Below are 24,213 nucleotides of genomic sequence, written 5' to 3'. Positions count from 1 at the left end.
CAACATGCATAAATAATAAATGAGGCTTAATTCTCTTTCCATATGAAGCTTTTATTTTTTTAAGAAAGCATAAAATATTGGTACCAGTCCAAGTAATAAAACACATTATCTTTAGCATTTAAACTAAGTATAAACTACAGATGTTACAAATTTGGAAATGATCAGTGGGGCAGATGGCATTCTGGGGAGAAAGATGGTTTTTCAGGTTTGTAGCCCTTTATCTGAACCAAACAGAATGAGAAAACCAGTGTGTTTTAAGCAGCAAAAAAGTGATACATAGAGAAAACAAAGGGAATGTTTGTGTATAAGGACATGGGTTGTCTAGATTCCACAATACTTTTGGAGAAATTAAATTTATACATGAATGAGAATAAAGAATGAATAAAGCCAGGAACATGCTGAAACTGAGAGGCAGAACTCGGCAGATGTGAAGAACGTTCTTTCTCTCCAAAGATGCTGCCTTATCTGATAGATATTACTGGCAATCTTTTGGCTTCACATATATTCTATGCACTTGTTTCCTTCTGAGTTGTAACAGATCTGTTTCTTCATTGGTTCAGTTCTGATGCAGTGTAACTTAACATATTAGGTCTTTTGCTCTCTCCACCGAATGCAGCCTGACTTGCTGAATAATTCCAGCTCTTCATCTTCAGTGCAAATGTATTTCAGTCATCTAAATAAACTTAATTGTACTGTAAATGCAGTCCATTGGGAAATTTATGCTGAAGCAGGTATTCATATGTACGGTTGAAATAAAAGCAAATGACTACATACAAAACAGTATTTGAGAAAATTGCAATTCATAGTTTAACACCATTACAAATCAGTACATCTACTGTAAGTTACTATACATAGCAGTTATTATTTAAACAATTTCATGGTATAGTTTCATTATAACTCCAGATCCACACAAAAAAATAGTTGAGAGTATTTCATACAAAAGGAAAGAAGAAATCATAAGGTAAGTTGATATAAAGCATTGGTTTGCTTTTGTATCCAGGCTGGGCAGATGCAGACACATCTGTAAACTTAACTGAGGTAGAGATGTACAAATTTGTTGCAGTTTTCAAAGATCTCTAGAGAAAGAAGGCAAAAATTAACTGCAATTGTGCAGTGTAAAATTAAATCTGTAAAAGGCTTCTGTAGAATTTGGCAACTTGAATTACAAAAATCATGAAATTGGCTGTTAGTCGTAATTGTCACAAGTCTTACTCTAACTTAAAAACAACTAGATTTAGTCAACTGAGAGGTTTTGAACCAAGTGGTGCAAAACTCCATAGATGTTATTTCCAAGAACTTCTGCCTATTTGTCATCAACTCCCAGATCACTGGCTTTTTGCTAAAAAGATTGTCACTTAAATTCCTTGGTCACTACAACACAAATCCAAGATGTCACTGACTTGAATATCATTCATGCCAATCAATTCTCTGAACCTCAGGAACATGTTTCTGAAGCAATACTGTGGACTTTATTTCCTTCTGTTACTAAACAGTTGATTTAGCACTTACTGTAATTTATCAACCCAAGTTTCTGAGATAAAAACATTATGGAATCCAGTTGTCCCACAATTTGTTGAATTGTTGACTTCATTCTATCATACTGAAATAAGCATATTTATTTTCTTTTGGTTCATAATCTCTCCATAAAATAAACATCAAACATTATTTGGTAATCATAACCTTTTCAGGTCAAAGCAGAAATGAGCATTTTCAAAACATTAAGGTAGTGTGATTTTTGAATATTGACATGAATACAAGGACAGCAAAGATTAAAAAATGAAGTGAAGTCGAGATGGGATGCGTTGAAAATCATGAATGGTTTACGTTGATAATGAGGCTGAATCAATTCAGAAAATCTAAAAAAGAAATGGGGGCAAGAGGCTACTTGGCTGTTTCAGATTGCAATGCAATTTTTAAAAATGGCTTATTGTCTACCTCAAACTCTTTTCCCAGCTGAACCTGATTTCTTTAAATCTGAAAACAATTAATCTTTGTGTTGAGTGTAAATAACAGCCTCCACAGCCCTCTGTGTTAGAGAATCCCACAGATTCACTGCCCTCTGCATGCCTGCATTTGTGGGGGAGGGGGCGTGGGGAGAAAAAAATTCCATTGAATTTTGAACTAAATATCATACCCCTTATTTTAAGAATTATTAGTTCTAGACTCATTAGTCAAGTAAGATATCCATCCCATTTCTATCATGTTCAAACTGCAAAGAATTTTCTACAGTTCAGTGAGATCACCACTCAGTTTTCTAAATCCTAGAGAATAAAACTCATCCTCTTTTAATTTCTCCCCTTATAATAAAGCTAGCATCCCACTAACTGGTCTAGTGAATCTTCACTACTTACTTTTATATTTTAAGGTATGGAAACTTAAATTGTGCTCAATGATCCAGGTGTGGTCTTCAGGTAATTGTAATAAGCTATTTTTACTCCTTTATTCAAATCCTTTGGACTGAAGGTTATCATTTGCCACCTTAACAACTTGCTACATCAACTTGTCAGCTTTCAAATCTGGATGGCTTTAAACATAAGTTTACAATTTCAAAAGTTATACTCAGTATTTCCATGTTGTCTTCAAGTGGATGAACTCAATTCCCCCCCACCCCCACACTGGATTCCAACAGCCAGGTTGCTGTCCACACACTCAGCTCATCCATCTTTCCTTGCAGCCTCTGTGCTTGCTCATAGCTAACACTCCCATTTATTTTTGTGCTGTTAGCACACTTCTTCTTACAAATAAGATCTTGTAATACCCCCACCACCTGTAGCCTATGAACGTGGGAAGGACTTGTTTCACTTCTACTTTTTACCATCAGCTAACCAACTTTCAATATATGCAGTTATATGAGCCCTGGGTCCCATGTGCTGTAACCTTGTTCATCATCATCCTGTGTAGACGTTAACAAAATCCAAATACACTATCTAGTGTACTAGATACAGTGGCATGCAAAAGTTTGGGCACCCCTGGTCAAATTTCTGTTACTGTGAATAGCTAAGTGAATAAAAGATGACCTGATTTCCAAAAGGCATGAAGTTAAAGATGACACATTTTTAAAATATTTTAAGCAAGATTACTTTTTTTTCCTCCATCTTTTACAGTTTCAAAATAACAAAAGAGGAAAAGGGCCCAAAGCAAATGTTTGGGCACCCTGCATGGTCAGTACTTAGTAACACACCCTTTCGCAAGTATCACAGCTTGTAATCGCTTTCTATACAAGAGCTAAGCGTCTTTCAATTCTTGTTTGGGGGATTTTCACCCATTCTTCCTTGCAAAAGGCTTCTAGTTCTAGTTTTGAGGTCTATCCACAGATTTTCGATGATGTTTAGGTCAGGGGACTGTGAGGGCCATGGCAAAACCTTCAGCTTGCGCCTCTTGAGTTAGTCCATTGTGGATTTTGAGGTGTGTTTAGGATCATTATCCCATTGTAGAAGCCACCCTTTTTTCATCTAGAGTTTTTTTTTACAGACGGTATGATGTTTGCTTCCAGAATTTGCCGGTATTTAATTAAATTCATTCTTCCCTCTACCAGTGAAATGTTCCCCGTGCCACTGGCTGCAACACAAGCCCAAAGCATGATCGATCCACCCCCATGCTTAACAGTTGGAGAGGTGTTCTTTTCATGAAATTCTGCACCCTTTTTTCTCCAAATATACCTTTGCTCATTGTGGACAACAAGTTCTATTTTAACTTCATCAGTCCACAGGACTTGTTTCCAAAATGCATCAGGCTTGTTTAGATGTTCCTTTGCAAACTTCTGATGCTGAGTTTTGTGGTGAGGATGCAGGAAAGGTTTTCTTCTGATGACTCTTCCATGAAGGTCATATTTGTGCAGGTGTCGCTGCACAGTAGAACAGTGCACCCCACCACTCCAGGGTCTGCTAAATCTTCCTGAATGTCTTTTGCAGTCAAACGGGGGTTTTGATTTGCCTTTCTAGCAATCCTACGAGCAGTTCTCTTGGGAAGTTTTCTTGGTCTTCCAGACCTCAACTTGACCTCCACCGTTCCTGTTAACTGCCATTTCTTAATTACATTACAAACTGAGGAAATGGTTACCTGAAAACGGCTTGCTATCTTCTTATAGCCTTCTCTTGCTTTGTGGGCATCTTTATTTTAATTTTCAGAGTGCTAGGCAACTGCTTGGAGGAGCCCATGGCTGCTGATTGTTGGGACAAGGTTTGAGGAGTCAGGGTATTTATAAAGCTTTGAAATTTGCATCACCTGGCTTTTTCTAACGATGACTGTGAACAAGTCATAGCCCTAACAAGCTAAATACGGTCCAAGACCTTGGTAAAAAATTATCTGAGAGCTCAAATCTCTCGGGATGCCCAAATTTTTGCATGGTGTTCCTTTCCTTTTTTTTTCCACTCTAAAATTGTACAAAACAAAAATAATACACTAATCTTGCTTAAAATGTTGAAAAGAATGTTTCAACTTTATGACTTTTGGAGATCAGTTCATCTTCTACTCACTTAACTATTCACAGTAACAGAAATTTTGACCAGAGGTACCCAAACTTTTGCATGGCACTCTATCTTCAAAGTACTCCAATAGTTAAACTGTTATAAATGTTATACAAGGATGTTCTTCTCCTTTTTCTGTCGATCAATAAATTCTAATTTTCAAATGTTATGCCTTGAGTTGATGATACATTGTTATTTTTTTAAACAATGTTTTTCTTCAAGAAAACTTACTACTTACCAAAATGCATGTTTCTCTGATTGTCTGTGTGACTGCTACAATTTTAGCTTGTGGGTTTATTAAGGAACCATATTTTGTCCACTTCACCTCCAGCACTAAAGATTCAGGAACTTCACAACCACATCTCTGTAAGATGATGGTACTTCAGTTATTTTGCTGGTTGGAACAAGCAATGAGATCATGCAAATTGTCAACATAAAAATATTAGAAAATGACATATCAAAACATTGTGTCATAGTTGTACAGCAAGGAAACTGGCCAATTATGATGTCCCATCCAAGCTAGTCCATTTGTCAGTGTTTGGCCCTTAACATTCTAAATCCTTCCAGTCTATGTACCTGTCCCCCTGTCTTTTAAAAACTGTGATTTGTACCTGTCTCAACTACTTTCTCTGGCAGCTCATTCCACATAGATACCACCTTTTGTGTGTTTTTTTTAAACGTTGCCCCTCAAGTTCCTCTTAAATCTTTCTCCTCTCACCTTAAATCTATGCCCTCTAGTTCTCGATACCCTAGTTCTGGGGGATCAAGTCCCTTATGATTTTATACACCAGTAAAAGATCACCTCAGCCTCCTGCACTCCAAGGAAAAAAGTCTAAGTCTGTACAACCTCTCCCCCTAACTCAGTCCCTCAAATTCTGGCAGCAGCCTTGTAAATCTTTTCTGTACTCTTCCCAGTTTAATAACATCTTTCCTGTAGAAGGGCAACCAAAACTGAACACAATACTCTGTGTGGTCTCTCCAGTGTCCTGCTCAATTGTACCATAATCTCCCAATGTCATTTGCCTTCATCACCCTGTCTGCCTGTGACTCCACTTTCTAGAAATCACGTATTTGTAGTCCAGAATCCTCTGTCCTGCAATACTTCCAGGGCTCTGCTGTTCATTGTGAAAGTCCTACTTGGATTTGACTTTCCCAAATGCAATTATCTTGCAGCATTAACTATGTTGGCTACATTCTTGTCCAAATCGTTAATTTGGATGACAAATAATAATGAGTCCAGCATTGAACCCTGAGGTACACCACTGATCACAGGTCTCCAGTTTCAGAAACAACCTACTATTATCATCTTGCTGTGATTTCTACCATCCAGCCAACTGTGTATCCAATTAGCCAGCTCTCCCTGGATCTTGTGTAATCTAATCTTTTATTAAAGTGAAGTCATGTCTTAACTACTGCCAAACAGCCTCCATGCACCAAAAGCAAACACTGACAACCATAGTCTCTTTCCTTCAAATTTAAATTATCGTTGTGCTTTCTAAAATGTATCGAATCACTTTTTAATGTATCTTTAAGCTCAATCTTCCTTGCTTTTATTTGGCTTTACAACCAGATATGATTAAATATTCTAACTAATGCTTGCTGATCTTTAAAACCTGTCTGCCTCAGAGTCACAGTCATACAGCACTTAAACATCAGGTCCTTATCGACCCAATTTATCACATGACTAGGATGGCCCCTCTAAGCTAATCCCACCTGCTAGCATTTGGCTCACAACTTTCTAAACCTTTCTAACCCATGTACCTCTCCAACTTCTTGTTGCAAAAAGCATATTTGATTAGTGATTTTTGAATGTGTTTAAGCAGAAACATTTTCAGTCCATGTGATCCTGCTAGCCATATTTTGTTGCTGCTATGAGCAGATGAATATATTATCACACTGATACTTTCCATCAAGACGTAGATTAAAAACTGACTTCTTCATATTTTTCCAGGTTATTACCTGAATTATTGAAGTAGCTTTTTGGATGGTCACCCAGTCTTTCACATTCTGCACTGGAGTGTTTCCAAACGATGCCACACTTTGAGGAAAGTTTTGTCCAATTAACAGATTTTTGATGATACGTGACCATTGATGGCATGTTGTGACGTTGGTTATTCTTTAGGGATAAATAAGAGAAACCTCAGTGGTTCATCCACGAATGTTGTCAAAAAGGCTGTATTGCTTCTGCTCCCTCGGATTGGATGGAAAATTTTGCCAATAAGATTCTTATTATTTATTTGTTTTGTTAAGTGGGAGTTATTAGCAAGGCCAGCATATTTCACCAAGGGAAGTATTTCTTCCCAATCCTTATTGCCCTTGCAAGATAAACTAGCCTTCCAAATTGTAATGGTGCAGAGCTTAAAGGAGAAACTGAAGGTGATGTGCTTCCACACATCTGCCAGCTTGCCATTCTTGGTAGCAGAGTTTGCATGTTTGGAAGTTGCAGTCAGAAGCCTAGGTGAGTAACAACTTCACATGTGTAGATGGTACCTATCACATTTTTGTGCTGTTAGCAAACTTCACGATGTTAAATTTAATCTCTTCAACCAAATTGTTGGTATACAGTTGATTGTCAATAGTTGGGTTCTTACACACAAGATCTTGTAATACCCCCACCAACTGCAACCTGTGAATGTGGAAAGGACTTGTTTCACTTCTACTTTTTACCATCTGCTAACCAACTTCCAATGTATGCAGTTACATAAGCCCTGGGTTCCATGTGCTGTAACCTTGTCATCACCATCCTGTGTAGACTTTATAACAAAATTCAAATACACTATCTAGTGTACTAGATATCTTCAAAGGACTCCAATGGTTAACTTGTTATAAATGTTATACAAGGATGTTATTTTCCTTTTTCTCTATCAATCAATAAATTCTAATTTTCAAATATTATGCTTTTAGTTGATACATTGTTATTTTAAAAGCAATTTGTGCAGATGGTACACATCACAATCTTCATGCATCAGTGCAGAAGGCATATATAGTTAGAGCTTAACAATGGCTCCAATCAAATAAGTTGTTATGTCCTGAACAGATAAGAAATCTTTGAGTGTTGCTGGGCTTGTAGTTACCTAGGCTGGTGGAGGTTACTCCATTATGTTCCTGATGTGTATTGTAGATGGTGCATTCCCTGAAATAATCAAACAGGGAATATGTGTTTTACTCCTTAAAAAGCATGGAGATTAATGTAGTACAGAGATCCACAAAAGTTTTCATTTAAATCAGAACATTACTGGTCTATTATTATTGAGCATATCCCTCCTCCCAATGAGCTTCAAGACTTGAGGTTGAGTAACAATCTTTAATAGTGCCATAGTCCAAAACTTCAACTCAATTGTCAGTACTATGTCACAATGACTTGGCCCAAAATATTTAGGTTTTCAGTGACCTATTAATTTTATAATTATGATCCCACATTCCCCATTGCTTGTCTTTGGTCTTTAATGCTACTTCAATTCAAGTTTTGTACAGTCCTCTAAACCTTAATTTTATTTCTCCCATTAAGAACTTCTTTTACATCATCATCCCTTGCCTATTAACCATTCTTTGCTACATGCTACAATCGCATAATATGATAGATACCTTCCTAAAATAACAGAAATAACTATCACAGAGCAATACAATATAAGCATTACTCACGAATTCCATCACAGAACACCCAAGCAAATCAAACGTAGAAATGTGTTTTATAAATTTGTATGAATCCATTAAAAATTTTTCATTGTATACACTAGCTGCTCGGCAAATCAAACTCTTGGTAGGAAGGCCTACCACCAAGCCCGAGTGAAGCATATTTTACTTCTCCATATGCAGTGGTGCTATATCTAACCAGTTCATCTCCACCTACCTTGGGTAATCATTGGCAGAGGAAGGAAGTGAGGGAGGCAAGCACAACTCAAGCTTAGAAACATTATCTCACTCTTTTTCTCTGTTGAGTAATGGAGCCCCTCCAGCACAGGTGTAATATACTTTGATTTTCCTGGGATTAGATGATATCACACACTCACAGCAGGCTCACAAGATTTCTGGTGTAAAATAAGCTGTGGTGATGCTGCAGAAGTACTTGTTAAAGCTGCTGCAACAAAGAGGAACAGGAAGGTTGCTCAGCTAGAAGAGCTACAAATAGTGAGAGGTAGTTGGTAAAGACTGGAGCCTTTGCTGGTGCTTTTAACCATACTGGAATAGCAAGGGATATTCTGTGTAAATTTATGGGTAAATTGAGTGTCTCAATTCTACTATCATTTCCACTGTTTGGCTGTGGATGTCCTGGTAAAATTGTACAGAAAGCTGTGCCTCCTCTCTTAATTCCTTCCATTGCTGATGTTTTACCTGAGAAAGGTGAGCTAGATATATCCCTAACATAGATAATAGGAGGAAAATTCAGCTTTGTCGGTGAGTTAGTGGTAGGTCTTGTTATGTTTCTTAACTGTAAAACATAAAACTAATCAAAAGAAAAACACAGCAAGACCGGGGGCATGATTCATTATTACTTTGTGAGGTGCCCACTTCTGACGTGGTGGCATCATGACGTAAGCCATTCACGTACTTTTACACATAACCCACAGTTAATTATTTAAACAAATAAAAAATGTTTAATCTGACAATATTTACAATATTACTCAAATATTAAATACACAACACTCCTCCCTACTTAGTTATACACTCCAACTCAATATAGAATTCTTCTCAACAATATACATGGTATATTATATCATACAACTACTATATAGACATCCACAGCATAGCAAATTTGAAATGGCCACATTCAGGCCTAACGAGTTAATCGCTGTGAAGGATTTCTTACTCTTGTAGGATAATGTCTTTCCTGACAAGGGAGGTTGCTTTGCTTGGCAGGAGAGACTTGTGGCTGTGAAATGATCTCACGTTCTGGGCCCTCATCCATGGTGGTTGTAGGAGTTGACTCTGGGACTACAGGAAGTAGTTCTGACAGTTCTGATTACCTTTCTTCTGGACGTATTGGCATCCTGAACAGTGCATGGCAAACTGCTCGATCTGCTATCTATCCTAGGCCACTAGACAAAGCTTTCATTTTGACCACACCTAGATGACTAGCTTGTAGCTCCTTCAACACCTTAGCTCTTAGCTTGGATGGTACAACAACTCTCCACATAGGGCAACTCGCGTCGAGCAAGTTCATCCTGGCACTGGCAAAAGTGGGGGAACTGGAATTTCTGCTGCACATTCCAGCCATTTTGGGTGTCCATGCAGATCTGAGACAGTGCAGGGTCTTTTCTGGTTTTCCTTTGGATCATCCCTGCCAAGGTAGAGAGATTTTTGATTTGTGTTAGGGAGAATACGTCAAAAGGAGTGTCCGTTTTTGTAAAATTTTCATGTATTTCCAAGGGTAAACAGGACAATCCATCAGCATTTCCGTGATTGGTTGTCCTCTTGAATTCTACCTTGTAACTTGAGTCCTCCAAGAAACAGAGCCCATCTCTGCACATGTGCTGCCGCTGTTAGTGGAACACACCCTTCTGTGGATCAAGAATGGACACTAGTGGTTGATTATCAGTAATGAGGGTAAACACTCTCTCATACAAGTACTGGTTGAAATGTTTTACATCCCAAACCAGACTCGAGGCCTCTGTCAGTCTGTGGGTATTTTTTCGCTGCAGTGGTAAGGGAATGTAATGCAACATTCATTTCCATCACTCATAACGTGACATGACTACACCAATACCATAAGGCAAGGCATCACAGGCAAGCTTCACTGGACGATGTGGATCACAATGTGTGAGTACAGAGTCTGATGTCACCATTCCCTTTGCCTTTTGGAAAGCCACCTCACACTGCTTTGTCCATTGTCATTTCTTCCCGATCTGTAGTAATCCGTTCAAGGGGTGCAGCACAGTAGCCAGGTTTGGCAGGAACCTGTTATAGTAATTGACAATTCCTAAAAGACACCACAACTGTGACATGTCCTTTAGCCTTGCGGCATCCACTATTGCTTGAATTTTCTCAGCACACTTGTGTGACCACAGTAAGTAATGTTTGGTTTAAAGAATTCACATTTATTGCATCATGCTCTGAGCCCCTAATCTTCTAACTTTTTTTAACACCGTCCTGAGGTTTTGGAGATGTTCCTTATCATCCTCACCAATAACAATAATGTCATCTAGGTAACACTGCGTGCCTGGGCAGCCTCGCAGCACCTAGTCCATTGCTTTCAGCATGAGTTCAGGTGCAAATGCTACTCTAAAAATAAGCCTATTATAGCAATAAAACCCTTTGTGAGTGTTCATGGTGAGAAACACTTTGAACTTTTCCATCTCCATCTTAGCTCCGTCCTCAGCTAAGCCCATTTTGCTGAAGTGTTTTCATCTAGAAAGGTTTGCAAAGATATACAATATCCTCCATTCTGGACAGAGGGTATTGATCTTTCAGTACTGGGTTGATAGTAACCTTGAAATCTCCACAGATTATGACAAATCCATTCTTCTTGGCTACTGGGACTACTGGTGTTGCCTTGGGTTCTATTCTACCTTAGAAAGAATTCCTTTAGCCTCCATGCTATCTAGCTCTCTGGCTTTTTTTAAAATCACAGATAGTATAAGGAACCGGATGGGCTTTGTAAAATTTGGGCGTGGCATTTTCATTTAACCCTATTTTATCCTTGCTATGTCTGAGTTTTCCAATGCCATCCTTGAACACTGCTATGGTATCATCCAGTACTTTTTTAAATTTACTGTCATATGGCTTCAGTACAGGGGATGTGGCGTGCAAATGGTGGATGGATCTCTTATCAAGTTGTAGTTTTCTCAGCCACTCATAGCCCCATGATGCTGGCCATTGTGTTTTTACCACATACAAACCCAAAGTGGCTTGTTGGTTGTTGTATTTCACTGTTATTACTGTCACTCCCACAGAGTTATAAGTTCTTAGTTGGGTATCTGCAGGTTACAGTTCAGTATCTTTGAAATGCTGTTCAAACTCTTTTAGTTTAATGACTGAAACAGATGAGCCACTGTGCAATTCCATTTTAATTAATTAGCCATTCACTTCTGGTGTAAACTATATTGCCTATCTCATTAGTTTTCACATAGTAAATCTCAAGGCCACCCAGTCCTGTGTCACTCTCATTAATATCACATTTTTCATCAACAACATGCAAATTAGTGCTCTTCTTGAAACTGCAACTTGACTCTTCCCTGTGCAGTCCATTTATTTTTGTCTGCCCGACATGCTCTTTGTATGTGTCCTAAGTTGTTGCATTTTCTGCAAGTTCTGCCTTTCAACCTGCATTACTATGGTGTATGTGAGCCCTTGCCACAAATGTAACACAATTTGTTTGGCCAGGCAGGTTTCTGCTTAGAGGTTGCAATTTTGTTCACGCTCACTTTCATTCCTGATTCCAAATCAGTTGACTTTCTAGTTGCTTTTTTCATTGCTACAGCGATTTGAACTGCTTTTTAAAATGTGAGTTGTACTTCAGATAGCTGTTTTTAAATGTTTTCTTGTAAGACTCCACAGAATAAACAATCTATCAGTGCATTGATAAGCTCATCACTGAAATAACAATGCTCAGACAATCTCTTCAGTTCAACCACACAGCTGATATGGACTCCCCTTCCTTTTGATTCCACTTATGAAACCTAAAATGTTCTACAATCAACAATGGTTTTGATTCCAAATGTTCCCACTTTACTTTCACAACATCAGCAAAGCTAATTTTGGCAGGTTTGGTTGGAGCAGTTAAATTTCTAAGCAATCTGTAAGTACTTCCAACTATTACACTTAGCAAAACTGGCAAACACTTCTCATTGGTTATTTCATTTGCTTCAAAATATTGCTCAATTTGTTCTGTTTTCAGCAGCCAGTTACCTTTTGTGCCATCGAAGGCATCTATCTTTCCAATACAGCCAGGCACTTCTGCTTTAAAAAAAATATTTTATTATCATCCAGTACTCACTGTTTATTTAGCTGTGAATTTCATCAGTTTTCTGCCTTATTTTTTTTAAACCTTGATCGTCTCTGTCTCCTTTTCTGAAGAGATACATGCTGTGGTTTGTTTTAACTAGACTGTCCCTCTTCCCTTGTGAAGAAAAATAAAACATCTCGCTGTGCTTCAACAGGTAGGTAGTTATCTTGGGTTCATTTTAAAACTTATTTGTCACCACTGTTATGTTTTGTAACTCCAAAACATAAAACTAATCGAAAGAAAAACTTGGGGAGACCAGGAGAAGTGAGGAACCCAATTATGACAAGGTGGCACTATGACATAGGCCATTCATGTACTTTGACTTATTACCTGTAATAAATTATTTAAAGAACCAAATTCTTAATCAACCAATATTTATAAAGTTACTCAAATATTACTGGAAATATTAAATACACAAGTCTTTTCACCAAGAGTTTGATTTATAGTTATTATAGTTTCCATGGAAGTTTGTATTAGTTTACCCAATGAAAATTATTTTACATTTTAAAAAGAAACATATTCTATGGGCTTTTAAACACAAGAGATTCTGCAGATGCTGGAAATCGTGAACAACACACATAAGGTGCTGTAGGAACTTATTAAGTACGGCAGTATCTATGGAATAGAATCAACAGTTGACATTTTGGGCTGACACCATTCATCAGGACTGGAAAGGAAGAGGACTCAAAATGTTGACTGTTTATTCCCCTCCATAGATGCTGCCTGACTTGTTGAGTTCCTCCAGCATTTTGCGTGTGCTTCTACAGACTTATAAACGGTATTTCATTGAATAAATGCCAGGATTGTATGTCCATTGACGTGTGTTAAAGAAAAAAACAAATGATTCCACCAGACCTACCGCATAATGCAGCCAGAGTTTAAGTTGTATCCAAAAAGTACCGGCGTCCGGAACCCTACCATCTGTAGACAATCTTGATTGGCTGAACTCTTCATGACTGTCAGCTGCCCAAATCTGTTTCTGCTTTGAATTATACCAACAGTGGAAAGACCCAGTTAAGAAAAAATATTTGAATAAAGCAAGGAAAAATGGGATTTCTCGAACAATACTAAAATGAATCCTTCTTAATTAAAATTGTAGGACGCCAAACATTGCAGCTTTGGAAAGCTTAGTTAAGCCCTGATATATCAGTTTGTAAACCATGCTTGCTTTGAGAATACCTACATATTTTTTTTTAATTTAAAGATTTTGTCGTGGTCTTCTGGGCAAAATGGCACGGATCTGCTTACTTCCCAAAGTTAAATATAAAATTGAATTAATTTAAAATGAAGCCAAAAAAAAACAAGATAAACCAGCTTATTTGGATGGAAACGATAAATGGAGTAATCTTGATTTGACGTTGTCAAAACTTTCAAACAAATTTCCATTATTCCACACATTATTGAATGGAGTATTCCTGTTTGAGGAACAAATATAGATGTCAGATTGTTTAGCAACTTAGTGTAGAAGGAGATGACTTACTTTTGTATTATGCAAGTGGTTGAAAGCAATGCAGTTTTATAGAATGACACTGAAAAAATTTACTACATCAAAGAAAGCATCACCAAATCAAAATTCCAAAACTTGATAGAATTGAAATATAAACAAAATGATTGAAATACTCAGCAGCATTAGTGCAGAATTACTGAGATGAGCAAATAAACAAAACCTAGATTAAGAGGAGCTGTAATTAGCAAAAGGCAGAATTGTTACCAACAAAAAAAGAGACATCGTAATGATGTCCAATTGTTGAACTTAAAGCTACAATTTGCACACCTGAAATAGAAGGTATTCTTTCCCAAGAGTCTGTTAAGCATTATTACAACAGTGTAGGGGACCACAAAGAGAGATCAGATTGGGAATAGGTTGGAGAATTAAAACAACTGGTGACTAGTAACTGAGGATTATATTCGCAAACTCATCAAAAGTTCAACATTTGTGGCAAGAGACTGCATTGTAACAAGTGAGTGCTAGATGCTAAATTGAACAATTTACAATATAATCATGATAATCTGGAAGAAACATTGAGGTCTGATAGGAAAGGAAGAAGGTAAAAAGGCAGGAGCTGCTTTATACAGTCTTCAAAGGAGAAAAACTCTAGTTGAATTATTCAACCTCCAAGAGGACCACAACCTTGTTGTAGGGTTTGGAGGCTTGCATGCCTCAACAACCTGGAGAGCTACGTTGGCTGGTGTAAGGGCTTTATGCTCTGGTTTTTGGTAGGGTCTCTCATGCCAAACAGGTCAAAGGGTAGACGCTAGACTAAGAGTGGTCCATTGGTCCTCTAGGTTCAAGGGTTCTGCTCAGGGCTAACAATCCTGACTGGTCAAACAAACTTGTTATGGAAATAGCAATGAAGATTCCTTCTACATCTGAGTGTGATGGTATTCCTAACCCTCCACCCAGGACTTGCATGACTAACAGTAGTGAAAAACAAGAGGATGCTACTGACATGATGAAGGACACCCTGAACACCACCAGAGGGAGGACCTTCATTACTGCCCTTAACACCAGTGGCGTAACGGGTAGTAAATGAATTATTCAAGAAACAATCAGAATAATGGTTGATAGGAGCACGTTCAAGTGGGCCTTCATCATGTATATTTAGTTTATAAAAGATAACTTGTATGGAAAGGATATGTGGCATTTGGTCCAAATCCAGCCACTAGAGGGAGTCCAACAACATAGCCAGGATTCCCACTGAAGGGAACCCCCACTGTGTTTTCCTACAATTTAAAAGGACATATATGAGTAGACAAAAAAAATCCTTAAAAAGCATCATTAAATGTGACAACATTGAAAATTACAATAAGTACACTAAGCTGGATGTTGGTCTGTTAAAAGGATCAATGCTGTTGTTCTTCAGAGTAAAATACATACAAGTTCAATAATGTCAGTCAATTAACAATTTCTTTCAGTAGGCTTTAAATGGCACAAATATATTGGGGGAGCTCCGAGTGAAGGTCATCCAAGGCTTTTAAACTTTAAAATTCAGGGGCATAACATAATAGATTCGAGCTCCACACAGGACTTGAATACAGTTATAAGGAAAGCACTAATGAAGTTGCTGTCCTTTAGTTTGATATTAATGATGGCAACCCCACAACAGTAAAGTGAGAGCTTCACCATTGTACCAGTGAAGTAATATCATGAAAAATGTATTATTCATCTCCTTACTGCTTGAAGAACTCTGTTTCTTCACTTTGCTACGTTTTCCTACATAATAATAACTCATTGCATGTGAAGTACTTTGGGACCACTGGAAGCAGATAAAATGTGATGCAAGTGCAAAAGTGAGTTTTTCTTTTTAACTTTTTTTCTATACATCAGGAATAAAAATATACTTACGTTTTTGCAACTCGCCTATTTATTAAAAAGATCCAAGAACAAGTCTGTGCGGTTAGACTTTCAAGGTGGGTACAGAATGACCTTTCATAATCTTAGAGGAAGATCATCTTTAGAGAATCCTTTACTCATTTCTAATTCTGTTTTATAACTTAAGTTATAAGCACTCAGCATGTCAGGTAACATCTGTGGAAAAACAAAGCATTGAAAATGCAAGGGTTGGGGAAAATTGAGAATCGTGGTGAAATCTCGTTGAGGGCTGAAGAAATTGCAAAGAATGATATTTTGAATGTGGAGGCTGGTGGGGTGGAAAGTAAGAACCAAAGGATCTCCATCCTTGCTCTGTCAGGAGGTGCAGAAAATGTGAAGTGGGTCATAGTCTCTGTCAACTATGGTGGAGGAATCCACAGTTCAGGAAGGAGAATATCTCAGACCAATGTAAAAGCTCTCAATATCACAGCAGATATGATGGGTTTAGAGGACTGGATACAGAATTCAACTTTTTATGATAACTCACTCCACCCATTTGCACAAATAAATAAACCTATTATCCAAGCGGGATCCAGGTGCATAATTTGCAAGAGGCTAACAAACAAACACAGCAAATAATTCAGGAAACTAACAGTAAGTTACTGCTTACAGTGAGGGCAATACAAAAGGAGAATTCTACTTCGGTTATCCAGGGGATTCATATGTACAGTATTGGTTGCCTTATTGTGAAAGGTGTGAGTGTTTTGGAAACAGTTTGAAGAATATTTACTGGCTGGAATGATCAGATTGTCTGATCAGGAAAGGCTGGACAGGCTAGACTTGTACCTACTAGACTTTGGAAGAATCAAAGAGAATGATACAAACATACAAGATGCTAAGAAGCCTTGGCAGGATGGTTGTGGAGAGGATTTTTTTTTTTTTTTTTTAATAAAAGAGATGCACAGCACAGAAACAAACCCCTTGGCCCAACTTGATGTGTGCCGCCAAGGTTTCTTCATGACCTGGGCCTATTTGCCTGCATCTCTCTAAACCTTTCCTATTCATGTATGTGCCCAAATATCTTTGAAATGCATGAGCTCAGTGGAAAATGCTACAGTTTTGGTGCTCAATAAGAGTCTGGGCCAAGCAAAATCATGTTTCTGTAACAGAATGTAAGATGTCTATTCAGCCCATCAATGCCCACCAGAAAGTTGCAAGAGAAGTCCACTTAGTCTCACTCCCTAATGCTTTCCCTATGGTCCTACAATTATTTTTCTTTCCAATAGCTATCCATTTTCCTCTTCAAAATAACAAATCAGTCTCCTTTCACCACTCCTTTAGGTAGTGAAATTCTGATAATGACTTTTTTTTGTCACATCACCTTGGTCTTAAAACAGTTTTTGCTCATAAAATTTCCCCAAGTTAAACAATAAGCCTGACCTTAGAAATCTGGAGAATTTAAGGAGGGAAGAAAATAGAACAAAAATTATGTAGGACAAACTAAACAATATTGAATTTGAGATACAGTATACTGTACTGTTCAATATACTGTATTTTTGCTACAATGGTCCTGAGGTTTCAATAATATCTTTGTGAAAACATACTGAAAAAATTGTAATTTGCAGTGGTCATCATTGAGTCAATTCTGTTTTTTCCAAATATCAAAATAATTTTGAAGTATTGTACCTGAATGAATTTAATCTGGAAGCGTTGTTGCACTGGTACCAAGCTACTTTCAATAGTTCCAAGAACAAGAGCAGCCGATGCATTTACAATGGTCCCTTTACTGTTATACACAATAATATATTCCACCTACCAATAAAATAAAGAACAATGCATCACTGAAATCATACAGAATTGCTTACTTGAAAGTCCATACGTACATAAGCATTCTACAGTACTTAGAAGCAATGATGAGGCTAAAAAGGTATGACGCACAATAAGGCCTTCTTGAGCGATCATATAACTTACCTCTAGCACAATATTTCTGCACATATTAACATCTTGGTTGGGTAACCAGTTATTAACAGCAAAGTCTTTCAGGCGTATTAATGTTCCATTTAGAGATTTCAAAATTATAGAGCTAAGAAAGACTGGGATCTGGAAGAAAGCCAAAATTAATTAGTAAGTGAATATATCTAAACTTCGTATTTTATCCATTTTTAAGCATTGTAGGCTCATTTCTAAAATATTTATTTAAGTGCAAAATTAAGTCCCTAAAACTAAAAACCAAAAATCAAAGTTCTTAAATATGTATTTTTTTGAACAACTGAGATTCCTCATGTTATAAAGCATGTTAAAATTGAATGCATTTTTGATATTTATACATGTGGTAATTGCATTTAAAAAAATCTTTCCTGGTGTATTGGCTTCAGCACAATTCATATAAAAAAATCATCAGAAACAATATTCTGTAACACCGTAAGATACAGAAGCAGAATTAGACCAATCAGCCCATTGACTCTGCACCATGTTAAATACAGAGTACATTTCTGCTTTCTTCAAACAAACTGCATGCCAGGATATAGATTATTGAATAAATATTCAAGCAAAGCGCAAATTTGTAATACAGTAGTGGCATCCTTTTAGACTGAAATGTTGCAATCTCAGAGTAGCAGCAAGGGATCCAAATCCTGCTGTCAAAGAATTAAAAATTTTAAACAAATACACTTAATGGTAAATCATCTAAGTATGGTAATCTATGAAACAACTTGCCATTTGTTTATTAAATATATTGCTCATTGGTTATTCTGTTTATGTCAGCTGATTGATTATCCCAATCATTATACAAAAACATTTTGGGCATTGTGTTGGACAAATGATTACCCAATATCTTAATTACATTGTAATTTTCACCGCTACTTTTGGCCATCACGAGCTTATGAAATCTGTGAGCTTAAAGGAGTTTAAGCTGAATAAAATCAAAAGATGACATCTATCCTTTCTGCATTATTTGTCAAAAAGTCAAAAGATATTTCAGTCTGTTATATGTTCAATTTTTTCCAGTTCTGAAATAGGTAGATATATTACACAAAAAGGCACAAGTTTTTGTAAAATATTATATAGGAAAATAAGGTAGCATGTGGATAATACAAATAATTCTATAGAACCACATACCAGTGTGAAAAACGTTTCTCAAAATATCAGGTTATAAAATTAATATAAAGAAAACACAGGTTATGTCCCTAAATTATACAGCATCTAAAAATCTGCAGGATACATATGATCTTAAGTAGGAAGCTAAATCATTAAAATATTTAGGAATAACCCTGCCAAAAGAGCTTTCAATGTTGTCACGGGTAAATTATGGGCCATTAATTTCAGAGATAAAAGCAGATATACATAGATGGAATCTTATCCCCTTTTTAAGTCTAAATTCAAGGATAAATAGCACAAAAATGAATATTCTCCCTCGAATTACTTTATTTTTTCCAGACTTTACCTGTGGAGGTAGACGATAATCAATTCAGGGAATGGGACAAATGGATTTTCCACTTTATTTGGCAAGGAAAAAAACCTAGAATCCGATTTAACACCTTACAGTTAGGAAAGGAAGGAGCAGGTACGGCACTTCCTTGCTTGAGAAATTATTTTTATGCTTCACAGATAACCCCTCTGTTATATTGGTGTAATAGGGAATATAAGGCTAGATGGAAGGAAATAGAATTTGGATTGATTGACAGTTTTCCTCTACAGGCCTCAATTGCGGACAAAGGATTGATGGCCCAATTGGAAAAGGTTAAAAACAGCTGGATAAATCTCACACTAAAAGTATGGCAGAAAGTGGCTAATCCATGTGGAATCAACAACATGTTAAAACTTTTCAGATGGTGTGCTTATGATACCAAATTCCTTCCCAGCAGAGAAGATAAAAGATTTGAACTCTGGATAAAGAAAGGTCTTACAACCTACCTCTCATTCACACATAAAAGTGCATTACAAAGTTTTCAATCCCTGCAGGATAAATACAGCCTAGAACACAATGATTTATTTATTTATTTATTTATTTTAGGTACCTTCAAGTACGACACTACTTTAACCAGAGTTGTAGACATACAGACTTATCAATAGTAGAATTAGAATTTTTCAAGATTCTGAAATTGGCTTACAGCTCAATATCAAGTAAATAAATTTCTCGATTATATAATGCCCTCTCTCATGCCAAAAATGAAAACACTTTGTATATTAAAGAGAAGTGGGGAAAAAGAAGCGGGGTTGGTACTTTCAAAGGAGGCTTGGGGGAAAATATACAGCTTTCAGTGGTCTTCAACCAACTCTTTGGTTTGGAGAGAACACTGCTGGCAAAATATTATAAGACACTTCAAGACCCTATACCAGGAAAAATATAAAGACATAAATGTGGTGTGTTGGAGAAGGTGTGGCTCCAAGGAGGCAAATCATTTCCATATTTTTTGGGATTGCTCTAAATTAAGTTTATATTGGAAAGGTATTCACAGAACATTAGTTAAGGTATTTAAGACTCAGATACCTCTGAACTTGGAGAGTCTCTATTTGGGGCATGTATTGTTTTTGCAACAGAAGAAAGATATAAAGCTGCTGCAGGCCCTTTTAGCGTCAAGTAGGAAATCATTCACCAGAAAGTGGTTAAAACCAACATCACCTACATTAGAAGATTGGCATGAAATTACTTTGGAAATATTTAAAATGGAAAAGATGACTTACTCTCTGAGAATTCAAAAAGAAAAAATTTATCAAATTTGGAATAAATGGATTGAATTTATAACCCCAATGTGAACAGACTTTAGACGACTCTCCTAAAGGTTCATACTGCTTTCCTCATTAACATAGTAATAGTGTTAATGTAAGCTCGAATGTTCACTGTTTTATTTCTGGAAAACGTGGAATTAATACAAGAAAAAGATTTGGGAAAAAAATGATAAAATGAGGTAAGTACACAGGGATTGGATAAGTATGTCTGTGGGTAAGAGCAAACATTGAATGTGTACTTGTGAATGTATAAATATATATAGATTTATACATATATAAAAATGGAAAAGGTTTTATAGGTAAAAGTTTGTGTAATACTTGCGAATGCCTTATCCAAATAAAAATAAAATAAAAAAAAGAAAAATGTTTCTCTACCAACACATACAGTATATGATTTAGAAGAACACTCAATCAGACTTCCTTTTCTCCTTTTAACCAAAATGTCAGGATTCTAGATCAGTAATTTCAGTTTTCCTGCAACTTTGTTATGTGGGATCGATAGCTTCTCCAAAGCAACACTAGTAAGTCACAGAATTAATACTTTTATCCCTGTTCACTTTTATAAAATGTAAGAACACAAACTAGTAAGATGTAAAAACTATATACTTACTCCACTATTCAAATTTGCATTAGGGCTCTGCAAAATATAATATATTTCCATATATTAGTTTCTAGGTTCAAAGAATACTTTCATAAAGTTTAATCACAAATATATTTCTGTCAGAAATTGTAAATACATTCACAGCTGAGAAACTCTCTACACGTATGAGTGTATTACATTGAGTGTACTTCGCCTTTTCTCCTTAGAAAGATGGAGGATGAGAGGTGACCTGATAGAGCTGTAGAAGATGATGAGGAGCATTGATCGTGTGGATAGCCAGAGGCTTTTTTCTAGGGCTGAAACGGCTAACACGAGGGGCATAGTTTTAAGGTGCTTGAAAAAAGGTACCAAGGGGATGTCAAGGGTAAATTTTTCACACAGAGAGTGGTGGGTGTGTGGAATGCTCCGCCAGTGGCAGTGGTGGAAGCAGATACAATAGGATCTTTTAAGAGCCTCTTAGACAGGTACATGGAGCTTAAAAAAAATAGAGGGCTATGCGCTAGGGAAATTCTAGGCACTTTCTAGAGTAGGTTACATGTTCGGCACAGCACTGTGGGCTGAAGGGCCTGTAAAGTGCTGTAAATTTCTATGTTCTGTGTACATTACACAGAGCCTTCTACCTTAATTTATGAACTCAGAATCAACTTCCCAAGACACAAATGACTAAACAACATGGTACTTCCCATGGTCAATTTATATATACAAACACAACAGTGGATTCCAGTAAACTGGGACACATCGGGACCACTGCATTTTGGTCCAATTAAGTGGCTGCCCCAATTAGCCAAAGTTTCATGGAAATAGATAAAAAGGAATAAAAAAGACAAACTACTGTTTAACTGAGTAATAAATTATGTATTTAAATGAAATACAGAACAAATTAGAACACTATCAATACTACTACAGTACTATAAAACTATATAGAAGTTCATAATTTATCCACTGTATGCTGCCATGTCCTTTTGATTGACTGTAAATTAGCACAGAGACCGAGTGTAGATTATGGATTGCTTTCATACAATGCTTTCTACAATTGCATCTTCCAAATCTTCATTTTCAATGTAACATTCAAGATGATTGTTGATCCCTTCAAATCCTTCATAGTTCCTAACTTGTTGACGTAGTGGAATAGTTCCATTTTCACTCCTGGTCATTTCTGCATCTCCAAGCTTGAATGCTTGAAACTGCACTGAGCAAAACAGTTCTGAATTGACTTACTACTTTTTTCTTGCCAACTAACAGCAACAAAAATCACTGCTTTATGAACACAAACACACACAACTGACCCTATTTAAAAACTGTTTGCTCTAAGCACAATGTAGAATCTAACGTGACTGAACAACAGGAATTCTGCAGATGCTGGAAATTCAAGCAACACACATAAAAGTTACTGGTGAACGCAGCAGGCCAGGCAGCATCTCTAGGAAGAGGTGCAGTCGACGTTTCAGCCCAAGACCCTTCATCAGGACGAAGGGTCTTGGGCTGAAACGTCGACTGCATCTCTTCCTAGAGATGCTGCCTGGCCTGCTGCGTTCACCAGCAACTTTTATGTGTGTTGCTCTAACGTGACTGATGCTGTTTAGAAACTGTTTGGCAACAGTCTCCTGTCCCAATTAAGCAGCATTGTATCCCAAATAAACAAAGAGAATCCCAGCTATTTCCTCAATTAGGTTTTGCTCTTTTGAGTTTTCCCAAATAAACAGCTACCCCGATTAAAAGTGGCCCAATTAACCTGAATCCACTGTATATATAGATTCATACGGAACTTGAGTTCATTTCAACATGAATAATTAATGGTTATTAATTAATATTAATAATGAATTAGTTATTTAATGAATATTGGCCCAGATCTTGATAGGCTTGACCTTCTGCCCACAGTCACCATTCGTGTTCCCCACTGTGCCCATACTTACCTGGGCTGCTAGCAACCCTATACTCTCAAGGTCAATGCTAAGATCAAAATAGTGATTGGGTAAACTCGGAGACTGTGGGACTGGCACTACTGCTGAGATCACCAAGCATGACAGAAGATAAAGCTGCGGCTGGACTTTGCCAACAGTGGCGACCACAAGGCATTTTGAGGGCTTTGAAATCAATAACAATAGCAATATAATACAAATTTAAAACATTAAATAGAAGCAAAACATTTTAAAAAGCACATCTTCCTCCTTTGTAGATCACTACAAAGTTGGAAATCTTAGTAAGCCTGGGCTCTACGATTGGCTTCCATGTACTGCCCAATAATGAAGCAGTGTGCCAGATGCAGCCAACAGGCAACATTCAACATTCAATAAATCCTGGATATGAATGTCTGATGTCTCATACTTACAAACATTTTAATTACTGAACTCTAAAATTTTCATTGGGAGCACTATCAAAATTCAGTGATATTCATCCAATTAGTTTGTACATCATTTTGGAACTACCACTGAATGTGAAACATCAAACTGTGGAAAACTTACTGGAAGAATTTTTACATTCAGATAATTGTTTATACTGAATGCTGGAAGACTTGTGCAGTTTGTTGATTTCTGTATCCTTCGACTGCAATGTGTTGTTTGATCTATCAAAAAAGCTATGATACAAAGAAATAAGAGTCAAACATCACTAACTAAAACACTATAAATACATCTTAATGCAGACTTGTTTTCTTGGATACCCTGCAACCTTAGATTATGTGGAAAACCAGTATCTCATTGACAGATTCAAAACTGAAATACATGGAAGGGCATGAAATTACTCTGCTTATGTGATAGATACACACTATACTAGACCTAAAGGGTTCAAGCTGATCCATTTCATGGTAAATAGTTTGTTGACATCATGCTGTTTAATAATGGCCAACAAAACTCCCTCAGAGCCCCATTTTTCTGAGTCTTAATTGTTGGTGTTAATTTCAAAATAAGGAATGAATTTTATATACTTTCCTCATCACAGTCTTCTAGAGAAACTCAGCAGGTCCAGCAACATTTAACTTCACAAGTACCCTTATACAATGCATTCCTTATACCTACATAAATGGCTTTAGATAAGCTTATCGCTCTTGAATGGCACACAAAGTGAGCTTAAGGCAAAGGAACCCTAATGAGGCAGTGACTAGAATTCACCTTGGAGTTTGAAAGGGAGAAGCTAAATGTATCAGTATTACAGTGGAGTTAAAGTA

General features: G+C 37.0%; 1 protein-coding gene across 3 annotated transcripts in view; it reads right to left on the bottom strand.

Moving 5' to 3' along the window:
- Positions 1-28: 28 nt before the first annotated feature.
- Positions 29-24,213, bottom strand: part of LOC134338630 (tectonic-1-like) — a 47,859-nt gene continuing 23,674 nt past the window's right edge. The window contains exons 7-15 of one of the 3 annotated variants that reach the window (XM_063034623.1): positions 23,513-23,625; positions 21,060-21,086; positions 17,693-17,821; positions 17,408-17,533; positions 15,051-15,132; positions 13,268-13,412; positions 6,426-6,582; positions 4,705-4,830; positions 33-1,076 (exon numbers count right to left, since the gene is read on the bottom strand). In XM_063034623.1, coding sequence (XP_062890693.1) covers positions 933-1,076; positions 4,705-4,830; positions 6,426-6,582; positions 13,268-13,412; positions 15,051-15,132; positions 17,408-17,533; positions 17,693-17,821; positions 21,060-21,086; positions 23,513-23,625 — 1,049 coding nt within the window. In that variant the 3' untranslated portion in view covers positions 33-932. Of the gene's footprint in view, positions 1,077-4,704; positions 4,831-6,425; positions 6,583-7,749; positions 9,965-13,267; positions 13,413-15,050; positions 15,133-17,407; positions 17,534-17,692; positions 17,822-21,059; positions 21,087-23,512; positions 23,626-24,213 lie in introns of those variants that run through there. The other 2 variants (XM_063034624.1, XM_063034625.1) reach the window with 2 other exon arrangements.

This window comes from Mobula hypostoma, chromosome 27 (assembly GCF_963921235.1).
Source record: "Mobula hypostoma chromosome 27, sMobHyp1.1, whole genome shotgun sequence".
NCBI classification, from domain to species: Eukaryota; Metazoa; Chordata; class Chondrichthyes; order Myliobatiformes; family Myliobatidae; genus Mobula; species Mobula hypostoma.
This window is presented reverse-complemented; position numbering and strand designations above follow the sequence as displayed.